The following is a 22,465-nucleotide window of genomic DNA, read 5'->3' on the forward strand; positions in this document are numbered from 1 at the left end:
CAATGAATCTTAGACTCCTAGAAAAACAAGAGCAAGAAAAACCCAAAGCTTGAACAAGAGAGGAAATTATAAAGATTCGAGCAGAAATCAATGCAATGGAAACTAAGAAAATGATACAAAAAATGAATGAAACAAAGAGTTGGTTTTTTTAAAGAATAAATAAAATCAACAAACCCTTAGCTAATCTTATCAAAAAAAGGAAAGAAAAGGCTCAGATCCATGCAATCAGGAATAAAAAAGGTGAAGGCACAACAGATCCAATAGAAATCCAGAGGATCATCCATACCTACTTTGAGAACCTGTACTCTAATAAAATGGAAAACACAGAAGAAATGCACAGATTTCTAGATACTTATGAATTACCAATGTTGAACAAAGAAGAAAAAAACACTTTAAACACCCCAATTACAATCAGTGAAATTGAAAATGTAATTTTAAACTTACCAACAAAGAAAAGCGCAGGTGCTGATGGATTCACTGCTGAATTTTCCAAGACATTTAGGGAACTACTGCCATTACTCTTCAAACTTTTCAATGAAATTGAAAGGAAAGCAATATTTCCAAATTCATTCCTGGAAGCAAGTATCACTTTGATTCCTAAACCAGGGAAAGACACAACAACAACAACAAAATACTACAGGCCAATCTCCTTAATGAATACAGATGCAAAAATCCTTAATAAGAGATGAGCAAACAGAATACAGAGGATTATCAGGAAGATCATACATCCTGACCAAGTCAGATTTATTCGAGGAATGCAAGGGTGGTTCAACATACGCAAGACAATAAATGTAATACTCTATATTAACAAAGTCAAGGACAAAAACCATATGATCTCAACAGATGCATAAAAAGTATTTGACACAATTCAACAACCGTTCATGATAAAAACCCTGCAAAAAATTTAAATAGATGGTCTATATCTCAACTTAATAAAGGCTATCTATGAAAATCCAACAGCCAACATCATATTAAATGGCCAAAAAATGAAATCCTTCACATTAAATTAGGAACAAGACAAGGATGCTCATTATCACCACTGCTCTTCTATATAGTTTTGGAAAATAATTGCCACGCAATTAGAGAAGAGAAAGAAATTAAAGCAATAAAGATAGGAAAGGAAGAAGTTAAACTGTTATTATTTGCTGATGATATGACCCTCTACATTGAAGGCCCAAAAAACTCCACCAAAAGACTTCTAGACTTAATTGACACTTTTAGTAGAGTAGTTGGATACAAGGTCAACACCCAAAAATCAATAGCATTTTTGTACACAAATAACAGACTCACTGAGCAACAAATTAGGGAAATAATTCTTTTCATAATAGCATCCAAAAAAAATTAAGGATCTAAGAATCAATCTAAGAAAAGAAGCAAAAGACCTCCCTACTGAAAATTACAGAACTCTGAAAAAAAGAAATGGAAGAGGATATAAGAAAATGGAAAGATCTCCCCTGCTCCTGGGTAGGAAGAATCAACATAGTGAAAATGGCCATACTACCACAACTGCTATACAGATTCAATGCAGTGCCAATTGAAATTCCAACACTATATTTCACAGAACTAGAAAAAGGAATAAAAAAATTCATTTGGAACCATAAGAGATCTAGAATAGCAAAAGCCATTCTAGGCAACAGACACATGGCAGTGGATATAACAATTCCCAATTTGAAACTATACTACAAAGCCACTGTGATAAAAACAGCATGGTACTGGCAAAGAAACAGATCTGAGGATCAGTGGAACAGATTAGAAGACACAAAAATAAATCCAGATATACTCAGCCACCTCATCTTTGACAAAGGAGGTGAACATCCTCAGTGGAGGAAAGATAGCCTCTTTAATAAATGGTATTGGAAAAACTGGATTTCAACCTGCCACAGATTAAAACTGGACCCTTATCTTTCCCCATGCACTAAATTAAAATCCAAGTGGATTAAATATCTAAATATTAAAGCAGAAACACTAAACTTGCTGGAAGATAAGTAAGGCAGAATTCTGGAAGACATTAGCGTAGGAAATGACTTTATGAACAAATCCTCAGTAGCACAGGAACTAGCAGATAGAATCAACAACTGGGATTTCATCTTCTTAAAAAGCTTCTGTACTGCAAAAGAAACCATCAGCAGAACTAAGAGACAACCCACAATGTGGGAAAAAATTTTATCAACTGCTCCTCAGACAAGGGACTATTATCTAGAATATATAAAGAACTAAAAAAATCAGTCCCCCCAAATATAAAGACCCAATTCAAAAATGGGCATCCAAAATGAACAGACATTTCTCAGACAAAAAAGTCAAAGCAGCAAGTATATATATGAAAAAATGCTCCACATCACTGGTCATTCGAGAGATGCAGATGAAAAGAACACTGAGATTCCACCTCACCCCACAAAAAATGGCTGCTTTCAAGAAATCACACAATAACAAATATTGGCTGGGTTGTGGGGAGAAAGGAACCTTCTCCATTGTTGGGGTTGGAGTGCAAACTGGTGTAACCACTATGGAAATCAATATGGAGATACCTCAAAGAGCTTGGAGTGGAGGTTCCATTTGACCCAGCCATCCCTCTGCTGAGTATCTTTCCAAAAGAACTAAAAATCATATCACAGTGATGTATGTGCACCCATGTTTATAGTGGCACAGTTTGTAATAGCTAAAACTTGGAAACAGCCCATTTGCCCATCAGTTGGAAACTGGATAAAGAAGATGTGGTTTTTCTATAAAGTGGAATATTACTCAGCCATAAAGAATTAGAAAATAGATTCATTCATAGGAAAATGGATGCCTATTGAAGATATACTCCTAAGTGAAATATATAAGGCACACATATGTAAATATCAAAGTTTCTCTGGTATGAATAAACTGTAATAATACATAAGATCCTCATAAGATTACTGACATTTGGAAATGGGAAGAAAGGGGCTAAAGGTGTAGGGAAGATGCAATGGGTAAGGGAAAGGTAATAAGGGAAAAGGAAAAAATGTGATATAATGAAAACATGGAAATAAAGTGTTCGTAGATGGGGAGGGGAGGAAGGGGTGAAGGGAGGGCAGGGAAAAGGGGAAAAAATGAGAACCAAGAACTGTCATGTAGAGGTACAAGATCCCAATAATGAATGTAACTGTACTGTATTCCTAAAATGTGCCAATAAACTCAGTTGAAGGAAAAAAAAATAAAGTGAGGTAGAAGTCCAAATTCAGTGTTTTCAATGTGAAATCTAGTTGGCTTAGCACCATTGTTGAAGACATTCTTATTTTCTGTGTTAGATGATCTTGCCTGTACAACAGTGTTAAAATAAATCAAAGGAAATCTTAAGAAATGCTATTTCATTTACAAAGATTTAGAAGGCTTAATATTACTGAGATCATGAAAGCACCCAAAGCTATCTATAGATTTAATGCAATGCCTATCTAAATCTTAATAACCTTTTTTCATAAATAAAAAAGCTGATTGTAAATTTCATATGCAATTGCAGTAGGTATAGAATAACCAATGGAGGAAAAAGAACCAAAGTTGGAGGACACATACCTCCTTATTTTAAGTTTACTATAAAATTATAGTAATCAAATCTATGGTAATAGAATAAAGAGAGACATGTAGATCCATGAAATATTATTGAGTATAGAAATAGATACATATATCTGCAGTCAGTAGACACATATATCTACAGTGAATTGGATGTCCTTGATAGTAGCCAATTTTATCTAACTAAGACAAAATCTTTTTTGTTTTGAGTTGCTGAAAGTTTTTTAATGTACTTATTGGCTATTTTCTCTTCTTCTTTTGAGACATGTCTATTCATTTCAATTGCCCATTTTAAAATTGCATCTTTTGTTTTGGGAGAATATATATACTCTAGATATTAAATTTGATATTAAATATTATAGATATTAAATTATATATATGTTAGTGTATATACACTACTCTAGATATTAGTTATCTATCAGCGAAGTATCTGGCATAAAAATTTTCCCATCTTGTAGGTTACCTTTCCATTCTCTTGATTGTTTCTTTTATATAATTGCATTCATTGATTCTTGGCATTTTAGTTTTCTTTTTTTGTTGAGTTCTGTCCAATTTAGGTTTCTAGATAATGCTGCCTTCAAGGAATGAGTCTGACAGTGTTCCTTTCCATTCAATTTTATAGAAAAATTTGAGAAGTATTGGTGTTAATTTTCTGAATTTCTGGTGAAATTCAGTGGTGAATCCACCAAGTTCTGGACTTTAAATTTGTTGGTAGAATTTTTAATTACTGCCTCAATTTCATTGCCTATTATTGGCTAGTCAAAGATGTCTATCTTCTTGGTCCAATTTCAGTAAGTTGTATGTTTCTAGGAATTTATCCATTTCTTCTAGATTTTCCAGTGTATTGGAATATAACTTTTCAAACTAATGTTATATATTCTTGTGAATTTCAGCAGTGCCTCCCATTTATCCTTCTTCATATATAATTGCAGTAATATGGATGTTTTCTGGTAGGTTTGGTTAAGAGGTTATTGATCTTTATCCTCACAAAGAGCTAACTCTTTTAAGCATTGATCTTTTGTATTTTTATTTTTGTCTCAATTTCATTGGCTTCCACTGTGATCTTTATAATTTCTTTCCTTCTACAAGTTTTGGATTTGGATTCCTTTTATTTTTTTAGAACCTTGAGATGTATCATTAGGTTATTTATTTTGCAACGCTACATTTTTCTAATGTAGCTGCTCAAAGCTATAAATTTCCCTATTACAGCTGCTTTCAGTGTGATGCGCAGGTTTTGGTATGTTTTACTGCCATTGTCATTTCATTCTTGTAACCTTGAAATTTCTTCCAATTTCTTCAGTCCACTGCTTCTTTAGGAATATATTAATCTTCATGTTTGCATAGTTTTGTGGTTTCTTTTGCTGTTGATTTCTAGCTTTAGTTTCATTCCATAGTGATCTGATGGGTTGCAAAAAGGTATTTCAACTCTTTTGTACTTATTAAAAATGCCTTATGGCCAAACATGTGGTCTCTTTTGGACAAAGTTCTGTAGACTACTGAGAGTGTATATTCTTTTGTTGAATGAATTACTGCATAGATATCTGTTTAGTCCAGTGTGTGTTCAGTGGTGTGGTTAAACTCTAATATTTCTTTGTTTAGTTTTTGCTTGATTGACCTATTTATTAGAGGGGGTTTTAAATACCTGACTATGATTATATTAGCGTCTATTTGTCCTCTTATGTCAAGAAATTTTTGTTTTATGAAATTGGGTATGCTGACATTTGATGCATATATATTTACAATTGTTACCTCTTCTTTACCAATATGTAGTGACCTAATTTGTCTCTTCTAATCAGTCTTAGCTTGAAGTCTACCTTATCTGAAATTAGGATAGTTAGGTCTGGTTTCTTTTGGTCTCTTTACTCCATTTGCATGGAGTATCATTTTCTATCTTTTGACATTCAGTCTGTGTTTCTTTATGGGTAAGGTATTTCTCTTCCAGGCAACATATGTTTGAGTTTTATTTTTTGATCCAATCTACCAGTCAGTGTCTTTTGATAAATGAGTTACCACCATTTACATTGAGTGTTGTTATTGAAAGGTATTTACTGATTATTAACACTCTAATATTTTTTTAGTGGTGAATCCTTTCTATTTTGCTTTAGTTTAATTATTCTTGCAGTTAGAGTTAGATGTAGTCTTTCCTTTGGGCTCTTTGGTAATTTTGGCCTTACTGTCTGTTTATAATTTCTTCAATTATTTTCTGCAATGCTTGTTTAGTGGTCATGAATTTTTTAATATTCTTTTTAGGTTTTTGTTTCTTTGGCAATTTTAAGGCATGATTTTGCAGGATATGCTAATCAGGACTGGAAATTGTTTTCTCCTAGGACTTGAAAAACTTCATTTCAAGTTCTCCAGGTCTTTAAGGTTTGTGTTTGGAAATTGGAAAGCAGATATATTTTTGAGCTTTCTGATTGTAGAAGGAAAGCTTCTCATGTTTTCCTATTTAATTATGTTATTTTTATACATTCCTAAATTTAAAAATATTTTCCTCTGATTTTGAAATAGCAGAGTAAAATGTCACAATGTAGAAATTTTTAAAGTTCTGAAAGTTCACTCATTCTTGGAGATAAACATTATTTGTATTTTGAAATTGATTATTGACTGTTCCTTTAATACTTTTTCAAAAATGTCACTGGGTAGACATTGTCTATATTATTAAAATAGGAAGCAAAACCAATGTTTTATCACCTCAGATAAATTGAAATTTTATTAGTTACCAAACATTTTGAAATGTACTATTTCTGGGAATTTGATGATTATTTTAATATGTGCTTTTTTGTTTTGAATTTTAGGTTGGTTTTGTCCTGTACCCCCCTAGTGGTGGTCCTGCATGGGATCTGACTAATCATGACAACATTATGTTTCTCACCATATGCTTTTGTTGGCATTATGCATTGGCCTATATCATCATTGGAGTGAATTATGCTTTTGTCACCTGGTAAGTTAGTGAATTTTGTTTATGGAAAAAGATGCATTCTTTATTCATTCATTCATATACATATGATCACCAAGAATCAATATTATTAAACTTAAAATTCTAAAGCTGACTTCATTCCTTACTTCAAAAGACAGGATAGTATAGGTTAATATTATCTGCAAACATTGTCAGTAAAAAGAATGTATGCTGTTTGAAATTAGAAAAGCTGAATGGTGTTTCTGCTGTGCCTCTGATCCATCAATCATCCTCATCATCCTCTTCCATGCCATCAAATCTTCTTGGTATGATATTTTCACTTCTGAATGACCTACCCCAGCCTGTAGTGAGTCTTCACTTACTCATGTGAACATATTCCATGTACAGTAGTCCCTAAGCTTTGAGCCAATATTTCACAAACTCCTTTGACATCCATTAAATTTGAGTACCTGATAATTTTGACATTAATTCTACTATTTCTAAAAGTTATATGGTACATTTTTATAAGATTTCTGATTCAATATTCCATTAGCAAGTGATAAACAGTCAACAAATTGATAAGAACATATATGCCAAGGTCTGTTGCATATTGGCTGTATTACTCCAAGATAACTATTTAACCACAGTAAGTTTCAATTTTGCTGTTTGTAAAATTAGGATAATGATAGTATCTTAAATGAGAGCATGCATTTAAACTGTTTAAAACATCATAAGAACTCAATAAACATTACCATCTCCTTTTTGTTGTTGTTCTCCTTCCCTGCTTTTTTCTTCACCTTTCTCTTTGGGATAAAAATTGAGGTTTGGATCTTATTCATGAAGAATTTTTAGTTCTGTAGTTAAAACTAACTTAGAAAAATATACAACTAAAATTCAGAGCGATTAATAGAAATAGTAGAAGAATAAAACATTGCTAGATCTTGGGGAATGTTCTTCAGAATTGAAAATTAAGCTACATCTTGGAAGATAAGCAGTACTAAAAAAGGATAACCATTGTTCCTCTCTCTAAGGTATCTAGTGCCAAAATTATAAATTTAGGCTGTTCCAATTACCAGGTATAAGACTCCAGCACCTAATCCTCCAAACTTCAATTCTGATTGAATGTCCTGTATCTGCAATGTTTTATATATACAGTATTCAACATGGCAGCCACTTGCAACTGAGCATTTGAAATCGGGCTAGTATCACATTAATTTTTGTTTACATTAATTTAAATATCCATATGCAAATAATAGCTACTATATATGACACTACACATCTAGCAGGTTCTCCAGATTCTTAAAAGACAGGAGCTGCTTCTAGGCCTACTAGGGTCTCAGCTTCTGTTGGAACCAGCTTTCACTCTCTCTAGACATGAACCACAAGTCACCCCTTCTGCTTAAGGTCTTTGTGCTTTGTGACCTAGCCTGCTCTGGCACTGGAGCTCTGACTTGAGAAACTATTCTCTTAGCTAATTCCTAGATGTCACTGCTAGGCTTTGGGTTAACCCATCTTAATCTGTGGCTGTCTTCTTATAAAGATCTAAATTGCTTTGGTTGTCAAAAATCTCTGCCTTCTCAATGCCTCAGTTCTACTTACTGCTATTCTATTCTGCAAAAGCATGTGCATAAGCTCATTGTCAAGGCCTTCTCTGCCATTGAGTGAAACTTGACTTCTCCTGTTCTTCTAGGCTGACATCTGGGCAGCCTTCAGGAATAGTACCAGAATTCAAGGAAACACTCTCCCCATTGTCAGATCCCCTCCAGAGCCAGAAGACTATGTTCTCTTCCTATTTTAAAAACCTCCTGAAGATTGATTTACCTTTTATTCATGTACAGTTCTCTAGAAACTGGAAATTCCATTCTTATTTTTAAATCTCCCTGACCCACCACATGTCATTCTAATCTTTGCGACCAGGCATTCCTCTCTATTGGGTCTATCCATATTAAATGCAAACATCTTCTATAAAAGCTTTTATGATTTCTCTAGCCTTTTTTCATCTCTCTTCCTAAGCTTTATTGAATTTTTGTATCCACCAGATATTTAAACAGTTGAGGACTGTCTTGTAATGTTGACTATTAGGTCACATGTATTAGTCTTATCTACTACTAAATTTTTGTCTCCTTCTGAAAGAGACCTTTTTCATGGTACCACACATACTATCACACTGCCAATGTGAAAGTATTTCTCAATAAACATTTGTTGCCCATTTTAATAAATCTGTGCTTCAGGAGTACTAATGCTTTCTGGTTTCACTCATATTGCTTTTCGCAAGATAAGACCAAGAGTTCAACCTTTCTGACATATTTTGATATAAACTTAAACAATAGCTTTAAAATGTTATGAATATTCAGTACTGCTCTTCACTGAGTTCACATAACTAGCTCTTTCAGTTCTGAATTTCAGGCCAAGGAGCTGTAAAAATTTGCTGATTGGAATTTAATCATGTAGCAGTTTGTAAGGAATCCACTGTGATTAAGTGTCAGCATATTATATCAAAATTTGTTTGACATAGTACTAAGATCCTCATTGACATATAAGAAGTTATGAAACTATTGCTTCTGAAATATCTGAAACATAAAGTTGTATTTCCCAACTTTTCAGAGTCATAGTTGAAAGATTGCCTCATGTAGTCCCATGCTTGTATGTGTTGATTATCTCTTCATCTATTAGTCAGAGGTGAAGAGCTGGGGATTTAGCTCAGTGGTTCCACCTCCTGCTTTGCAGGCACAAGGTCCTGAGTTCTATCCCAGGTACCCCCCACCAAAAAATTAAAAAGAAATCTGTATTAGTCAGAGGTGACATCTATCTGTGGAAATATTATTATGTACTTATACTGTATTTCACATTTAAACACTGGTGTTGCTTAAAACTATTTCAGAAGCCTTCCTTTTATGAGTAGGAAATGTTATCTATTTACAGATGTATTTTTGAATCGATGATGTGAACATTTTTAGTAACACATAGGGAAGTCCAAATGCTAGGCATATGATAGTTTCCTGGAAGTGTATCAAATACCTCAGATCTGGTTTTTGTTAGAATAAATGAAAAAAATGTGAGATCAAGGGCACAGACATGCCTGGACCCTATTTCCAGGGGTTGTTTCATTTTAATAACTAACCATTATTTATAATTTCTCTTTATTACCTGAGATCTCAAATTGTCCTCAGTGGTCATTTCTACATAGCAAAACTTAGAGCTGCAATGGCAGACAGAGCCTCATAAAGATGTCTGAATGTGTCTCAGCTTGATGTCTGTCACAACAGATATATCTTAGGGAAGAGGAATGGGAAACGGAAGCCATTAGGGTCTGTGTTAATTATTTTATAATAAGTAGCCATGAATTGTTTTACTAACCACAAAAATCTTCAGGAATAAAAGTAACCAATTAAGTAATTAATCCATTACATTTTACCTGTATGCAACTTGTATAATGTGGAAATAACATATGGAGGACTTGGGGGCTTTGTTTGTTTGTTTATTTATTTATTTTGAGACAGAGTCTTGCTATGTAGTTTAGGCTGGCCTTCAACTCACTATGTAGCCTAGACTAGTCTTGAACTCCCACATAGAATCTTCTTACCTCAGCCTCCTGAATGTTGAGATTAAAAGCATCTGCCACCATTCTTGACCTAATATTTTGGGTTTTTTATGCTATTTTAAAATAGCATTTTATTTTCCCAAAGAGTTTTTTCATTAAGTTTATTGGTACCTTTTAGGTATATGGTATGGTTATATTCATCATTGGAATCTTGCACTTTACGTGATATATCTTGGTTCTTATTTTTTCCCCATTTCCCTGCCCTCCCGTCATCCCCTCCACCCTTCCCTATTTACAGACTTTGTTTCCATTTTTTCCTTTTCTCATATTTTTTCTTTTCCCTTCTTTCCTTCTCCTACACTACCCATTTCACCTACTCCTTTAGACCTTTTCTTCCTATTTCAAGTTATCAATTATATAATTTAAACCTTATTTACACTTTTAGTTTTTCACACCAGAGAAATTGTTTGGTATTTACACATGTGTGTCCTATTTATTTCACTTAAGAGTATGGCCTCAATGTACATCCATTCAGCTATACATGTCTTTAGTTTCTTGTTCTTTATGACTGAGTAGTACTCCATTTTATTTTTTAAAAAATCTTTATCCAGTCATCAGTTGATGGGCAGTTGGGCTGTTTTCAAGTTTTAGCTATTACAAACTGTGCTGCTACAAGGATGAGCATATATCACTGTGGTATGATTCTTTTAATTTTTACGGAAAGATACCTAGTGGCAGGATAGCTGGGTCAAATGGGACATCTAATCCTAGTTGATTCAGATATGTCTATATTGATTTCCACAGTGATTACACTAGTCTTCACTCTAATTTCTTCTTTAATATCCTCTGTGACCCACTGGTTGTTCAGGAGAGTGTTATTCAATGTACATGTGTTTGTGAAGTTCTTGCAGTTTCTAATGCTATTGATCTCCAGCTTAATTGCACATATACAGGGGATAAGTTCAATTCTTTACATTTACTATGGTCCTTTTTGCAGAATGACCCATGTACAGCTCTAAATAATGTATATTCTGATTTTGTGGGGTGGAACACTGTAGACATGTATTAAGTCCATTGTTCACAATCTTGGTTCAATTCCAATATTTCATTGTTGATTTTTTATCTAGATGATCTGCTTATTTGTGACAGTGGAGTGTTGAGGTCCTCCACTATAATTGTACTAGTGCTTATTTGGTTTTTCATGTCCTTTAATATTTGTTTTGTAGACCTGAGGGCATAAGTATTTTGTGCATATATATATCTATGATTGTCATCTCTTATGCTTGGTTGTTCCCTTTACAAGGATGTAGCGACCTCTCTTAATTAGTTTTGGTTTGAAATTTACTTTGCCTATAAGATAGGTACATCTCTTTTGTTTTTTTCTTTGTTTGTTTATTTGTTTTTTTGTTGTTGTTGTTGTTTTTGCATTCCTGTCACAAGGAGAACTACTTTTCAACCTTTTATATTCAGGTTATGAGTTTCTTTTTGAACTTGGTGCATTTTCTGTATACAGCATACTTTTGGATTTTGCTTCTTACTTCAGTCTGACATTCTACTTCTTTTGATTGGTGAATTGAAGTATTTACATTGATGGGTATAACTGATATGTAATGACTAATCATTGTTATGTAATTTTTCAGTTGTTGGCTCTTTTTAATTTTTCCTTCTCTCCCTTTAATTTCTTGCCTTGCCCAATGGGCTTGCTCTGTTGGGCCTCGTGGAGTTATGACCTTCTTTGTGTTTTTCCAGGATATTATTTAGAATTGTTTGGAGTGCTGGTTTCATATTCATGAAATTTCTTAGGTATTCATTATCATGGAAGTATCTTATTTCCCCATCAATTTCAAAAGATAGTTTTGCAGGATACATTAGTTTAGGTTGGAGGTTGTCTTGTTTTAGGGCTTGAAATACCTCACACCAGGCTTTCCTTTACCTGAGGGTTTGTGTTGAAAAGTTTGCTGTGATTCTGATTGTATTTTTTTTTAAATCATGAGTAGTTGGAATCCTATATGCCTCACTTAACTGTATGTTAAGTTCTTCTCACTTAACTGTATGTTAAGTTCTTTTGCTTTGTTTGGAAAGTTTTGTGTCATTAAATCTGGGAATGGGGTTTTTTTTTTAATGTCATTTGTATGTTCTCCTGGACTCCTGTTAGTCTTGTGTTATTCTTCTTTGTAACATGTAAGAGCTGCTGGATTGATTTCTAATGCTCCCTTACTATTTTTAAGAGATCTCTCTTTTCATGGTCACTGACCACCATCCTAACTTCTATATCTGGTATTCTGTCCAGGTTGGCTCAGTCTGTTATGTATACTTTCAACGGAGTTTTTAATCTCCTATGTATCTGTTTGAATCTGTTTCATGGATTCCACTTCTTTCCTATGTGGAGTATTCAAGGTTTCCATTTTTTTCCTATGCTGGGCATTCATGGCTTCTATCATGGTCCTGAACTCATCTATTTTTTAAAAAAATTGTTTGTGTTCTAGTCCCTATTCATTTCTTTCATTCTGTTCACCCTTTCTCTAGTTATATGAGAAATTATTTCTGTTTTGAGTTTGTCTAGAGCTTCATACATCTGTTTTGTTACTTCCTGCACTATCAGCTCAAGGTGTCCAGGTGGTTGACTATCAGAGCTTTCTGCCTTTTTTCCCCCAGAATTTGCTATTGGTGTGCTGGAAGTCTGTGTTTGTGCCTTGCTTAAATGTCTTCTCATTTCTGTTTTTGTTATTGGTACTATCCTTGGTTTAATTCCCCAGTTAATACTTTGATCTTCCGTTTTTTCTTTCTTTTTTTTTTTTTTTTTTTTTTTTTTTTTTTGCGCCAGGGATTGAACTTGGGTCCTTGCACTTGCAAGGCAGGCCACTGAACTGCTGAGCTAAATCCCCAGCCCAACTTTGATCTTCCTTATGTAGCTGGTCTTTAGGTTTTGAGTCTCTCATGACTCTGATGTAATCTCATTTTCTTTATAACAAGAAGGACAACTAATTAGATCAATAACAACACCTTAGCCCAAGTGATAATTCCACAACACAATAGCATCAAGCAAAGCTTATAAACTGACAATTTGTGGGTGCCTTTATTGCAGATTCCCTTCACTTTTCCAGTGGGCTTCAATTTTCAAGGAGCCTGACAGAGGCTCTCTTTATGTTGTTCACTTCTGCTTTATCTTCTGGAGCTCAGGAAAATGACCTTTATGATATCCTGTGCCTCTGTGGTTTGTATTCAGGTGCTGTCATGGCCAGGAGGTCAGAGGCAGTGGAACTCAGGTGGTTTTGCAGGCATCTTTGTGGCTCTACTCACACTGCTTGGAGGCCATGGGGTTTGGGGGTGGGGGTAGCAGCTCAGCTCCATGTGGCTCCACTTCTCACAGGTCTGCTTGCACTGCCTAACATTTGTTTTTTAAAAGAGGACACACATGCTCTTCAGTCTTTGACATATTAGAGAGTACTAGCTTTTCATGAGAACCATAGCTTAAAGGTTTGAGGACATTGGGTTCAACACTGATAGTCAATTAATAATTAGGGAAAAGAATTTTGAGCCTTTTCTCTTGGCCCTTAAATTAGATTTTATTGATACTGTTTAGCTATTGTTTTATGGAAGAATTAATGCTGAATTGCAAGTGATTCAAGAATTAGCCTCTGGGGCTGGGGATTTAGCTCAGTGGTTCCACTGCCTGCCTTGCAAGCCCAAGGACCCAAGTTCAATCCCCAATACCAAAACAAAATAAAACAAAACAACCAAAAAAACCAAAAACAAGACAAAAAGAATTAGCCTCTATGAAAATGTGACTTCTGGCAGATTTTACCAAGTAAGTAATGTCAAATATGTGTGGAACCACTATTATGTACCAAACATTGATCTAGATTCTGGCTGTAGTTAGGGTAGCAAATAAGGTGAAGTTCCTGCTCTTATAAAGTCTAAGTGGGGCTTAGAGCACATGTGAAGTCATGACATTCTGATAAGGACAGTCAGAATTTCATTAGAAGAAAAAATAAGAAATTTCTTTATGAGTCTTTAGTTGTTAATTTGTGGTCAAATAAAACAAAATTACCTGACAGTACTAGGAGAAGGAGAAGGAGAGGGAAAGAGAGAGAGAGTAAAGACAGAAAATAGAAATAAAGATCCAGGTAGACTAGGAAAGATTTACCTAAAAGGAAAATCATTTTTATTTGCTTTATCAAATTTGTTTCTATATCTGTATGCATCTCTGGAAATTGTTTTGTTGATATAATCATGGTAAAATTATGATCATGAATAGGAAAAGTTTTACATAGTTCTTTTTATTACTCATTTTTTTCTCGTATCAGAGAAATAGAGTTGGATGAGTTTTTGTCTCTACACAGCTTCAGATAGTCCAGTCTCAAAAATTATAATCCCCATTCTGTCAAATATAGTTAGTTTCTCTTAAACTATGAAAATGGCCACAGAATGGAGGACACCTTTCTGTACTTCTTGGAATGGGCCACCATGCGTTGTTGAGCAGCCTGTGCCCTACACTAAAAAGGCTGTGCCTTTCCACCAAGTAGAGGCTAGAATTGAGTCCAGACTTGATATGAGACTTGTCTTGGACTGCCAGTCTTAGAGAAGTTGCTTTTCTGCTTTTCTTTTATAGGAGACAATATCTTTGAGCAAGACCAGTTAGGTGTGGTTTTAATGAACAAATTCGCGAGATCCCAATCACATTTAGGATTACTACAGCCTAGAGTTTCTCTTGTTTATTCAAGAAATGCTAAATGTTGTTTGCTGATGCCTAATTAACAATCACATAGCCAAGAATGGTGGTACATTTCTATAACCTTACCTTTGTGAGAGGCTGAGATGGGAGGATTGTGAGTTCAAGGCTAACTGGACAATATTGTGACCTGTATAAAAACAAAAAAATCAAAGAATATATTTCAAAGCTGTATTTTATCTATTTACTTATACCATGTTTTCATTTACAAAAAAAAAATCAGCTAGCTCCAAAGCCACATAAAAATGATTTTGTTTTTTGGGTTGTCACCCCTATTTACACACAAAAAATCTGGATTTTGTTGCATTATAGTTGAATATTAAGTTCTCATTTTAGACATCATCTAACATGAGATGATTTTTTTCCTTAGGTTGGTAAAATCTAGACTTAGGAGACTCTGCTCCTCAGAAATTGGACTCTTGAAAAATGCTGAAAGAGAACATGAATCAGAAGAGGAGATGTAATTTTCATGGGCATCCATTCTATTAAGATAAACATTATTCTTTTTGCATTGTCTTTGCTCATTATTTTCTTTCTTGCCCAATTGAAAAACAACTGGCCGAAGATGACTATATAATGCTTGTATTTTCAATTGTGTTGAAATATTTGAATTTGAATATTTTATTTTTAGCTTTGAAATACTTTGAGTGATAAGTTAAATTTGCATATCATTGTATTCAGAGTCTAGACTGACTTTTCCAACATTAGCCATAGTTTGAGGATTGTACTATGAAAAATGTTTATTTGCCTTAAGGATATGGCCAATGTTATTAAACATAGAATTATATTTGTTTATGTTTATGCTGCAAAGAGAAATAAATGAAGGCATATGAGTTGGCACAGAAACCTCAAATCTTTGATTTTGTTGTTCAAATATACCTAACCCTTTCATAATGCAGACACAGTTGCATAACACAGAGATCCTTTTCTGTTAGACATTCCTAACAGGAGTATCTGAATTCTGCCAAAAGAAAAGTAGATGAGCAACCTTACTGAAGAGCATGAGGAGGATGACCCTCAATATATGTGATGGCAAAGCCAACAGAGACAGTGTTAACAATATTTTCCGTAAGAGTAAAAAGTTATATCATGTCCTAGCCATCATGCCAGTTTCTCTGTTCAAGTAGATAAAGGGTTAAAACAAGGAAAAAACTTACAGAATCCCTAAATAAAATGTCAAATCTTCACTTAGCTTGTGGACAAAGTAGTTCCCAGTGGAGAATCAGGCAATCTTGGTGCTAATTCTAGGTCTATCATTAACCAGCCACCACATCTCTAGTAATCAGCATGTTCTTCTCTCTAACATGAGAGAATTGAATTAAGTGACTCATGGGTCCCTTTCTTGGCTGTCACATTTTTTTCAGCTTTAATTGAGTTTATTGGTACATTTTAGGGATACAGTACAGTTACGTTCATTGTTGGGATCTTGTACCTCTACATGACAAGTCTTGATTCTCATTTTTTCCCCTTACTTGGCTGTCATATTTTTAAAAGTCTCAAAATGGAACATATGGACAGGTAGAAAGTCTAGTCTCTACCTGAGAAAGGAAGAAAGACTGCAAGCATCCTGAGGAATGACCCACATGTGGAGAAAAGGAGTTGACCTTGTGGGCAGCTGCAACTGTCACATGGAGCTGTTAAACCCCAAGGTTCCCTGGCATTCCAAAGCACTAACAGTTCCAGAAAATGCTCCATCTAGTACTCATTACAGTGACACTGAAGAGAAAGGTGAGCAGATTCTTTGAGCCCAAGAACTGGATACATTCATTTATTTATATGAGATTTGAAAAAAGCAGATATAGATACACAAGTGTTTACCTTGAACAATGCAATAAATGTTCATTTTCACATAAGAACATGCCTATACACCATGGTCCTCTGGAATTCATGTTCTCTAAGCCACGTGTGTTCAGTATCTGAGGGCTATTCTAGTCCAGAAATATTCTATGATTCTGGCAAATATGAGTTTCAAAGGAATGAGTGAGAATTCAGCTGCAGTTACTTGAAACTAGAGTTGCTGGTGTCAAGGTCTGAGTAGCGACCTTAGAAATTACTAGTATGAAGGGGAAGTGGAAAGGGTAGGGGAAAAGAAATAAGGGACAAGAAAAAATATGGGAAAAGGAAAAAATGGAAACAAAGTCTTTGTATATAGGGGAGGGGGATGGAAATGGATAGCAGGGGAATGGGGAAAAAATGAGAACCAAGATCTGTCATATAAAGGCACAAGATCCCAATGATGAATGTAACTATACTCTATACTTAAAAGGTACCAATGAACTCAATAAGATAAAAAAATAAATTACTAGTATGAGTCACATTAAGCCTGGGATTTTGAAGACTAATATATATTAATATTCTTAAGTGCCTTAGAGAGCAGAAATGCTCACTTCTCCAGTCTCTGCACAGAGAATACAAGGAAAATGCAACCTAGTGAGTTATCACACAGGACTACTTGGTTCAGGTCTAAAAACACAGTTTGGGGATATCTGCTTCCAGTTCTTAAAATAAGTTTTAGAACTTGTTGTAAATTTAGTTATATTGCTGGATTGTATTTTACTGCTATGATTTTTTATTGTTTTTTTCATTTTTCCCCTTGTTCCTGCCCTCCCTTCACCCCCTCCTCCCCTCCCCATTTATAAACACTTTATTTCCATTTTTTCATTTTCTCATATTTTTTGTTTGCCCTTATTACCTCTCCTCTACCTTTCCCACTTTCCCTACACCTTTAGCCCTTTTATTCCTATTTCAAATTGTCAATTATCTCATTAGGATCTTATATGCTTTAATAATTTTTCACACCAGAGAAACTATTGGGTATTTACACATGTGTGACTTATTTATTTCACTTAAGAGTATATCTTCAATATGTATCCATTTTCCTACAAATGACTCTAATTTCTCATTCTTTATGGCTGAGTAGTATTCAATTTTATAGAAAAATGATATCTTCTTTATCCAGTTTTCAACTGATGGGCAAAAGGGCTGTTTCCAAGTTTTAGTTATTACAAACTATGCCACTATAAACATAGGCACACATATATATCTGTGATATGATTCTTTTAATTCTTTTGGAAAGATACCCAGCAGAGGGATGGCTGGGTCAAATGGAAACTGTAGTCCCAGCACAACTATGATTTTTTAAAATATTTTTTCCAGCTTTGAGTTTATTGGTACATTTTAGGGATACAGTACAGTTACATTCATTATTGGGATCTTGTACCTCTACATGACAAGTCTTGGTTCTCATTTTTTCCCCTTCTCCCTGCCCTCCCTTCACCCCTTCCTCCCCTCCCCAACTACAAACACTTTACTTCCATCTTTTCATTATATCACATTTTTTCCTTTTCCCTTATTAACCTTCCCTTACCCAACCCACCTTCCCTACACCTTTAGCTCCTTTCTTCCCATTTCTAAATGTCAGTAATCTTATTAGAATCTTATGCATTGTTGCAGATTATTTACACAAGGGAAACTATTTGATATTTACACATGTGTGCCTTATTTATTTCACTTAGGAGTATATATTCAATATGTATCCATTTTCCTATGAATGAATCTATTTTCTCATTCTTTATGGCTGAGTAATATTCCATTTTATAGAAAAACCACATCTTCTTTATCCAGTTTCCAACGGATGGGCAAATAGGCTGTTTCCAAGTTTTGGCTATTACAAACAGTGCCACTATAAACATGGGTGCACATACTTCTCTGTGATATGATTCTTTTAGTTCTTTTGGAAAGATACCCAGCAGAGGGATGACTGGGTCAAATGGAACCTTCAGTCCAAGCTCTTTGAGCTATCTCCATATTGAATTCCATAGTGGTTGCACCAGCCTGCACTAACACCAACAATGGAGATGGATTCCTTTCTCCCCACAACCCACCAGCATTTGTTATTGTGTGATTTCTTGATAGCAGCCATTCTTTGTGGGGTGACGTGGAATCTCAGTGTTGTTTTCATCTGCATCTCTTGAATGATCAGTGATGTGGAACATTTTTTCATATATTTACTTGCTGTTTTGATTTCTTTGTCTAATAAATATCTGTTCATTTCGGATGCCCATTTTTGAATCGGGTCTCTATATTTGGGGGTGCTGATTGTTTTGAGTTCTTTATATATCCTTGATAATAGTCCTTTGTCTGAGGAACAGCTGGTAAAACTTTTTCCCACATTGTAGGTTGTCTCTTAGTTCTGCTGATGGTTTCTTTTGAAGTAAGGAAGCTTTTTAGTAAGATGAGAACCCAGTTGTTGATTCTATCTGCTAGTAGATGCTACTGAGGATTTGTTCATAAAGTCTTTTCCTATGCCAATATATTCCAGAGTTCTGCCTAACTTACCTTCCAGCAAGTTTAGTCTTTCCATTTTGTTATTTAGATCTTTAATCCATTTGGATTTTAATTTAGTGCATGGTGAAAGATAACGGTCCAGTTTTAATCTGTGGCAGGTTGAAATCCAATTTTTCCAACACCATTTATTAAAGAGGCTATCTTTCCTCCACTGAGGATAGCCAGCTCCTTTGTCAAAGATGAGGTGGCTGAGTACATCTGGGTTTGTTTTTGTGTCTTCCAGTCTGTTCCACTGATCCTCAGGCCTGTTTCTTTGGCAGTACCATGCTGTTTTTATCACAGTGGCTTTGTAGTATAGCTTCAAGTTGGGAATTCTTATATCCACTGCCATGTGTCTGTTGCCTAGAATGGCTTTTGCTATTCTAGGTCTCTTATGGTTCCAATTGAAATTTTGGATTCTTTTTTCTAGTTCTGTGAAATATAGTGTTGGAATTTCAATTGACATTGCATTGAATGTATATAGCAGTTTTGGTAGTATGGCCATTTTCACTATGTTGATTCTTCCTACCCAGGAGCAGGGGATATCTTTCCAGTTTTAAATATCCTCTTCCATTTCTTTTTTCAGAGTGCTGTAAATTTCAGTGTAGAGATCTTTTGCTTCTTCTGTTAGATTGATTCCTAGATACTTCATTTTTTGGGATGCTATTGTAAAAGGAATTTTTTCCCTTATTTCTCTCTTAGTGAGTCTGTTTTTTTGTGTATAAGAAGGCTATTGATTTTTGGGTGTTCACCTTGTATTCAGGTACTCTACTGAATCTGTCAATTGAGTCTAGAAGTCTTTTGGTGGAGTTTTTTGGGTCTTCAATGTAGAATATCATATCATCAGCAAATAATGACAGTTTAACTTCTTCCTTTCCTATCTTTATTGCTTTAATTTCTTTCTCCTGTCTAATTGCTGTGGCTAATATTTCCAGAACTATATTAAAGAGGAGTGGTGATAATGGGCATCCGTGTCTTGTTCCTGATTTTAACATGAAGGTTTTCAGTTTTTGGCCATTTAATATGATGTTGGCTGTTGGTTTTTCATAGATAGCCTTTATTAAGTTGAGGTATAGACCATCTATTCCAATTTTTTGCAGGGTTTTTATCATGAATGGGTGTGGAATTTTATCAAATGCTTTTTCTCCATCTGTTGAGAGGATCAAATGGTTTTTGTCCTTGACTTTGTTAATATAGTGTATTATATTTATTGACTTTTGTATGTTGAACCACCCTTGCATATCTGGAATAAATCCGACTTGGTCAGGATGGATGATCTTCTTGGTAATCCTCTGTATTCTGTTTGCTAGTATCTTTCTAAGGATTTTTGCATCTATATTCATTAAGGAGATTGGTCTGTAGTTCTCCTTTTTAGTTTCATCTTTCCCTGGTTTGGGAATCAAAGTGATACTTGCTTCCAGGAATGAATTTGGAAGTATAGCTTCTCTTTCAATTTCATTGAAAAGTTTGAAGAATAATGGCAGTAGTTCTTCTCTAAATGGCTTGGAAAATTCAGCAGTGAATCCATAAGAGCCTGGGCTTTTCTTTGTTGGTAAATTTTTTTTCAGCTTTAATTGAGTTTATTGGTACATTTTAGGGATACAGTACAGTTACATTCATTGTTGAAATCTTGTACCTCTACATGACAAGTCTTGATTCTCATTTTTTCCCCTTACCTCTGCCCTCCCTTCACCCACTCCTCCCCTCCCCATCTACAAACACTTTATTTTCATCTTTTCATTCTCTCACATTTTTAATTACATTTTCAATTTCACTGACTGTAATTGGGGTGTTTAAAATGTTTTTATCTTCTTTGTTCAACTTTGGTAATTCGTAAGTATCTAAAAATCTGTCCATTTCTTCTGTGTTTTCCATTTTATTGGAGTACAGGTTCTCAAAGTAGGTATTCATGATCCTCTGGATTTCTTTTAGATCTATTGTGACTTCGCCTTTTTCATTTCTGATTGCATGGATCTGAGCCTTTTCTTTCCTTTTTTTGATAAGATTAGCTAAGGGTTTGTTGATTTTATTTACTCTTTCAAAAAACCAGCCCTTTGTTTCATTTATTTTTTGTATCATTTTCTTAATTTCTATTACTTTGATTTCTGCTTGGGTCTTTATAATTTCCTCTCTTGTTCTAGCTTTGGGTTTTTCTTCCTCTTGTTTTTCTAGGAGTCTAAGTTTCATCATTAGGTTGTTTATTTGAGCCTGCTCTGTTTTCCTAGTGTGGGCATTCAATGTTATGAATTTTTCCCATAGAACTGCTTTCATTGTGTCCCATAGATTCCTGTGTGTTGTATTGGCATTTTTGTTTATTTGTAAAAACTGTCTAATTTCTTCTTTAATTTCCTCTGTAATCCATTGATTGTTTAGGAGAGTGTTGTTCAGTTTCCATGTGCTTGTGAAGTTCCTACCATTTTTTGTGCTATTGATCTCCAGCTTGATTGCAGTATGATGTGATAATATATAGGGGATGACTTGAATTCTTTTGCATTTATTCAGAGCTGTTCTGTGAGCCAATATGTGGTCTATCTTGGAGAATAATCCATGTGCAGCTGAAAAGAATGTATCTTCTGATTTTGTGGGGAGGAGTACTCTGTAAACATCTATTAAGTCCATGTGTTCCAAAGCTTGGTTCAGTTCTAGTTTTTTATTGTTCATTTTCTGCCTAGATGATATGTCAATTTGTGATAGTGGGGTATTTAAATCCCCCACTACAAGTGTATTAGTGCTTATTTGGTTTTTCATGTTACTTAATATTTGTTTTATATAGTTGGGGGCATTTATATTTGGTGCATATGTTTATGATTGTCAACTCTTCCTCTTGAACTGTTCCCTTTACAAGGATGTAGTGTCCTTTGTCTCTCTTAATGAGTTTTGGTTTGAAATTTACTTCTTGAATAAGACTGCTACCCCTGCTTTTTCTGGGCTCCTGACGCATGGAGAATTATTTTCTATCCTTTCACTTTCAGTCTATGGGCTTCCTTTTGCACAAAGTGTGTTTCTTGTATACAACATATTGTTGGATTTGCTTCTTAATCCATTCTGCCAGTCTATTTCTCTTGATTGGTGAGTTGAGGCCATTAACATTGATGGTCATAACTGATATATTTTGACTTATTATTGTCATGTTATTGTCCTTTTGTTGACTCTTTTTACTTTTTCTCCCCTCTCCTTTTAGTTTCTTGCCTTGCCTATTTGATTTGGTCTGTTGAGCTTCATGGTATTGTATCCTCCATTGTCCTTTTCTAGGATATTGTTTAGAATTCCTTGTAGTGCTGGTTTGGTGTTCATGAAATTTCTCAGGAGTTCTTTGCCGTGGAAGTATCTTATTTCCCCATCTATTTTCAAAGAGAGTTTTGCAGGATACATCAGTCTAGGTTGGAGGTTATTTTCTTTTAGGACTTGAAGTACCTCACTCCAGGCTCCCCTTGACCTAAGG

At 34.7% G+C, this 22,465-nt stretch overlaps 1 protein-coding gene and 1 long non-coding RNA gene across 2 annotated transcripts in view; one reads left to right on the forward strand and one right to left on the reverse strand.

The window, feature by feature from the left end:
* Window positions 1-15,537, forward strand: part of Tmem45a (transmembrane protein 45A) — an 86,869-nt gene extending 71,332 nt beyond the window's left edge. The window contains exons 5-6 of the mRNA XM_010639625.3: window positions 6,324-6,469; window positions 15,068-15,537. Coding sequence (XP_010637927.1) covers window positions 6,324-6,469; window positions 15,068-15,161 — 240 coding nt within the window. The 3' untranslated portion in view covers window positions 15,162-15,537. The remainder of the gene's footprint in view (window positions 1-6,323; window positions 6,470-15,067) is intronic.
* LOC117283234 overlaps window positions 14,787-22,465 on the reverse strand; it is a 95,770-nt gene continuing 88,091 nt past the window's right edge. The window contains exon 5 of the long non-coding RNA XR_004514209.1: window positions 14,787-14,827. This is a non-coding gene — a long non-coding RNA (uncharacterized LOC117283234). The remainder of the gene's footprint in view (window positions 14,828-22,465) is intronic.

The sequence above is a fragment of the Fukomys damarensis genome, unplaced genomic scaffold (assembly GCF_012274545.1).
Source record: "Fukomys damarensis isolate Sample0158 unplaced genomic scaffold, DMR_v1.0_HiC HiC_scaffold_24, whole genome shotgun sequence".
Classification (NCBI taxonomy): domain Eukaryota; kingdom Metazoa; phylum Chordata; class Mammalia; order Rodentia; family Bathyergidae; genus Fukomys; species Fukomys damarensis.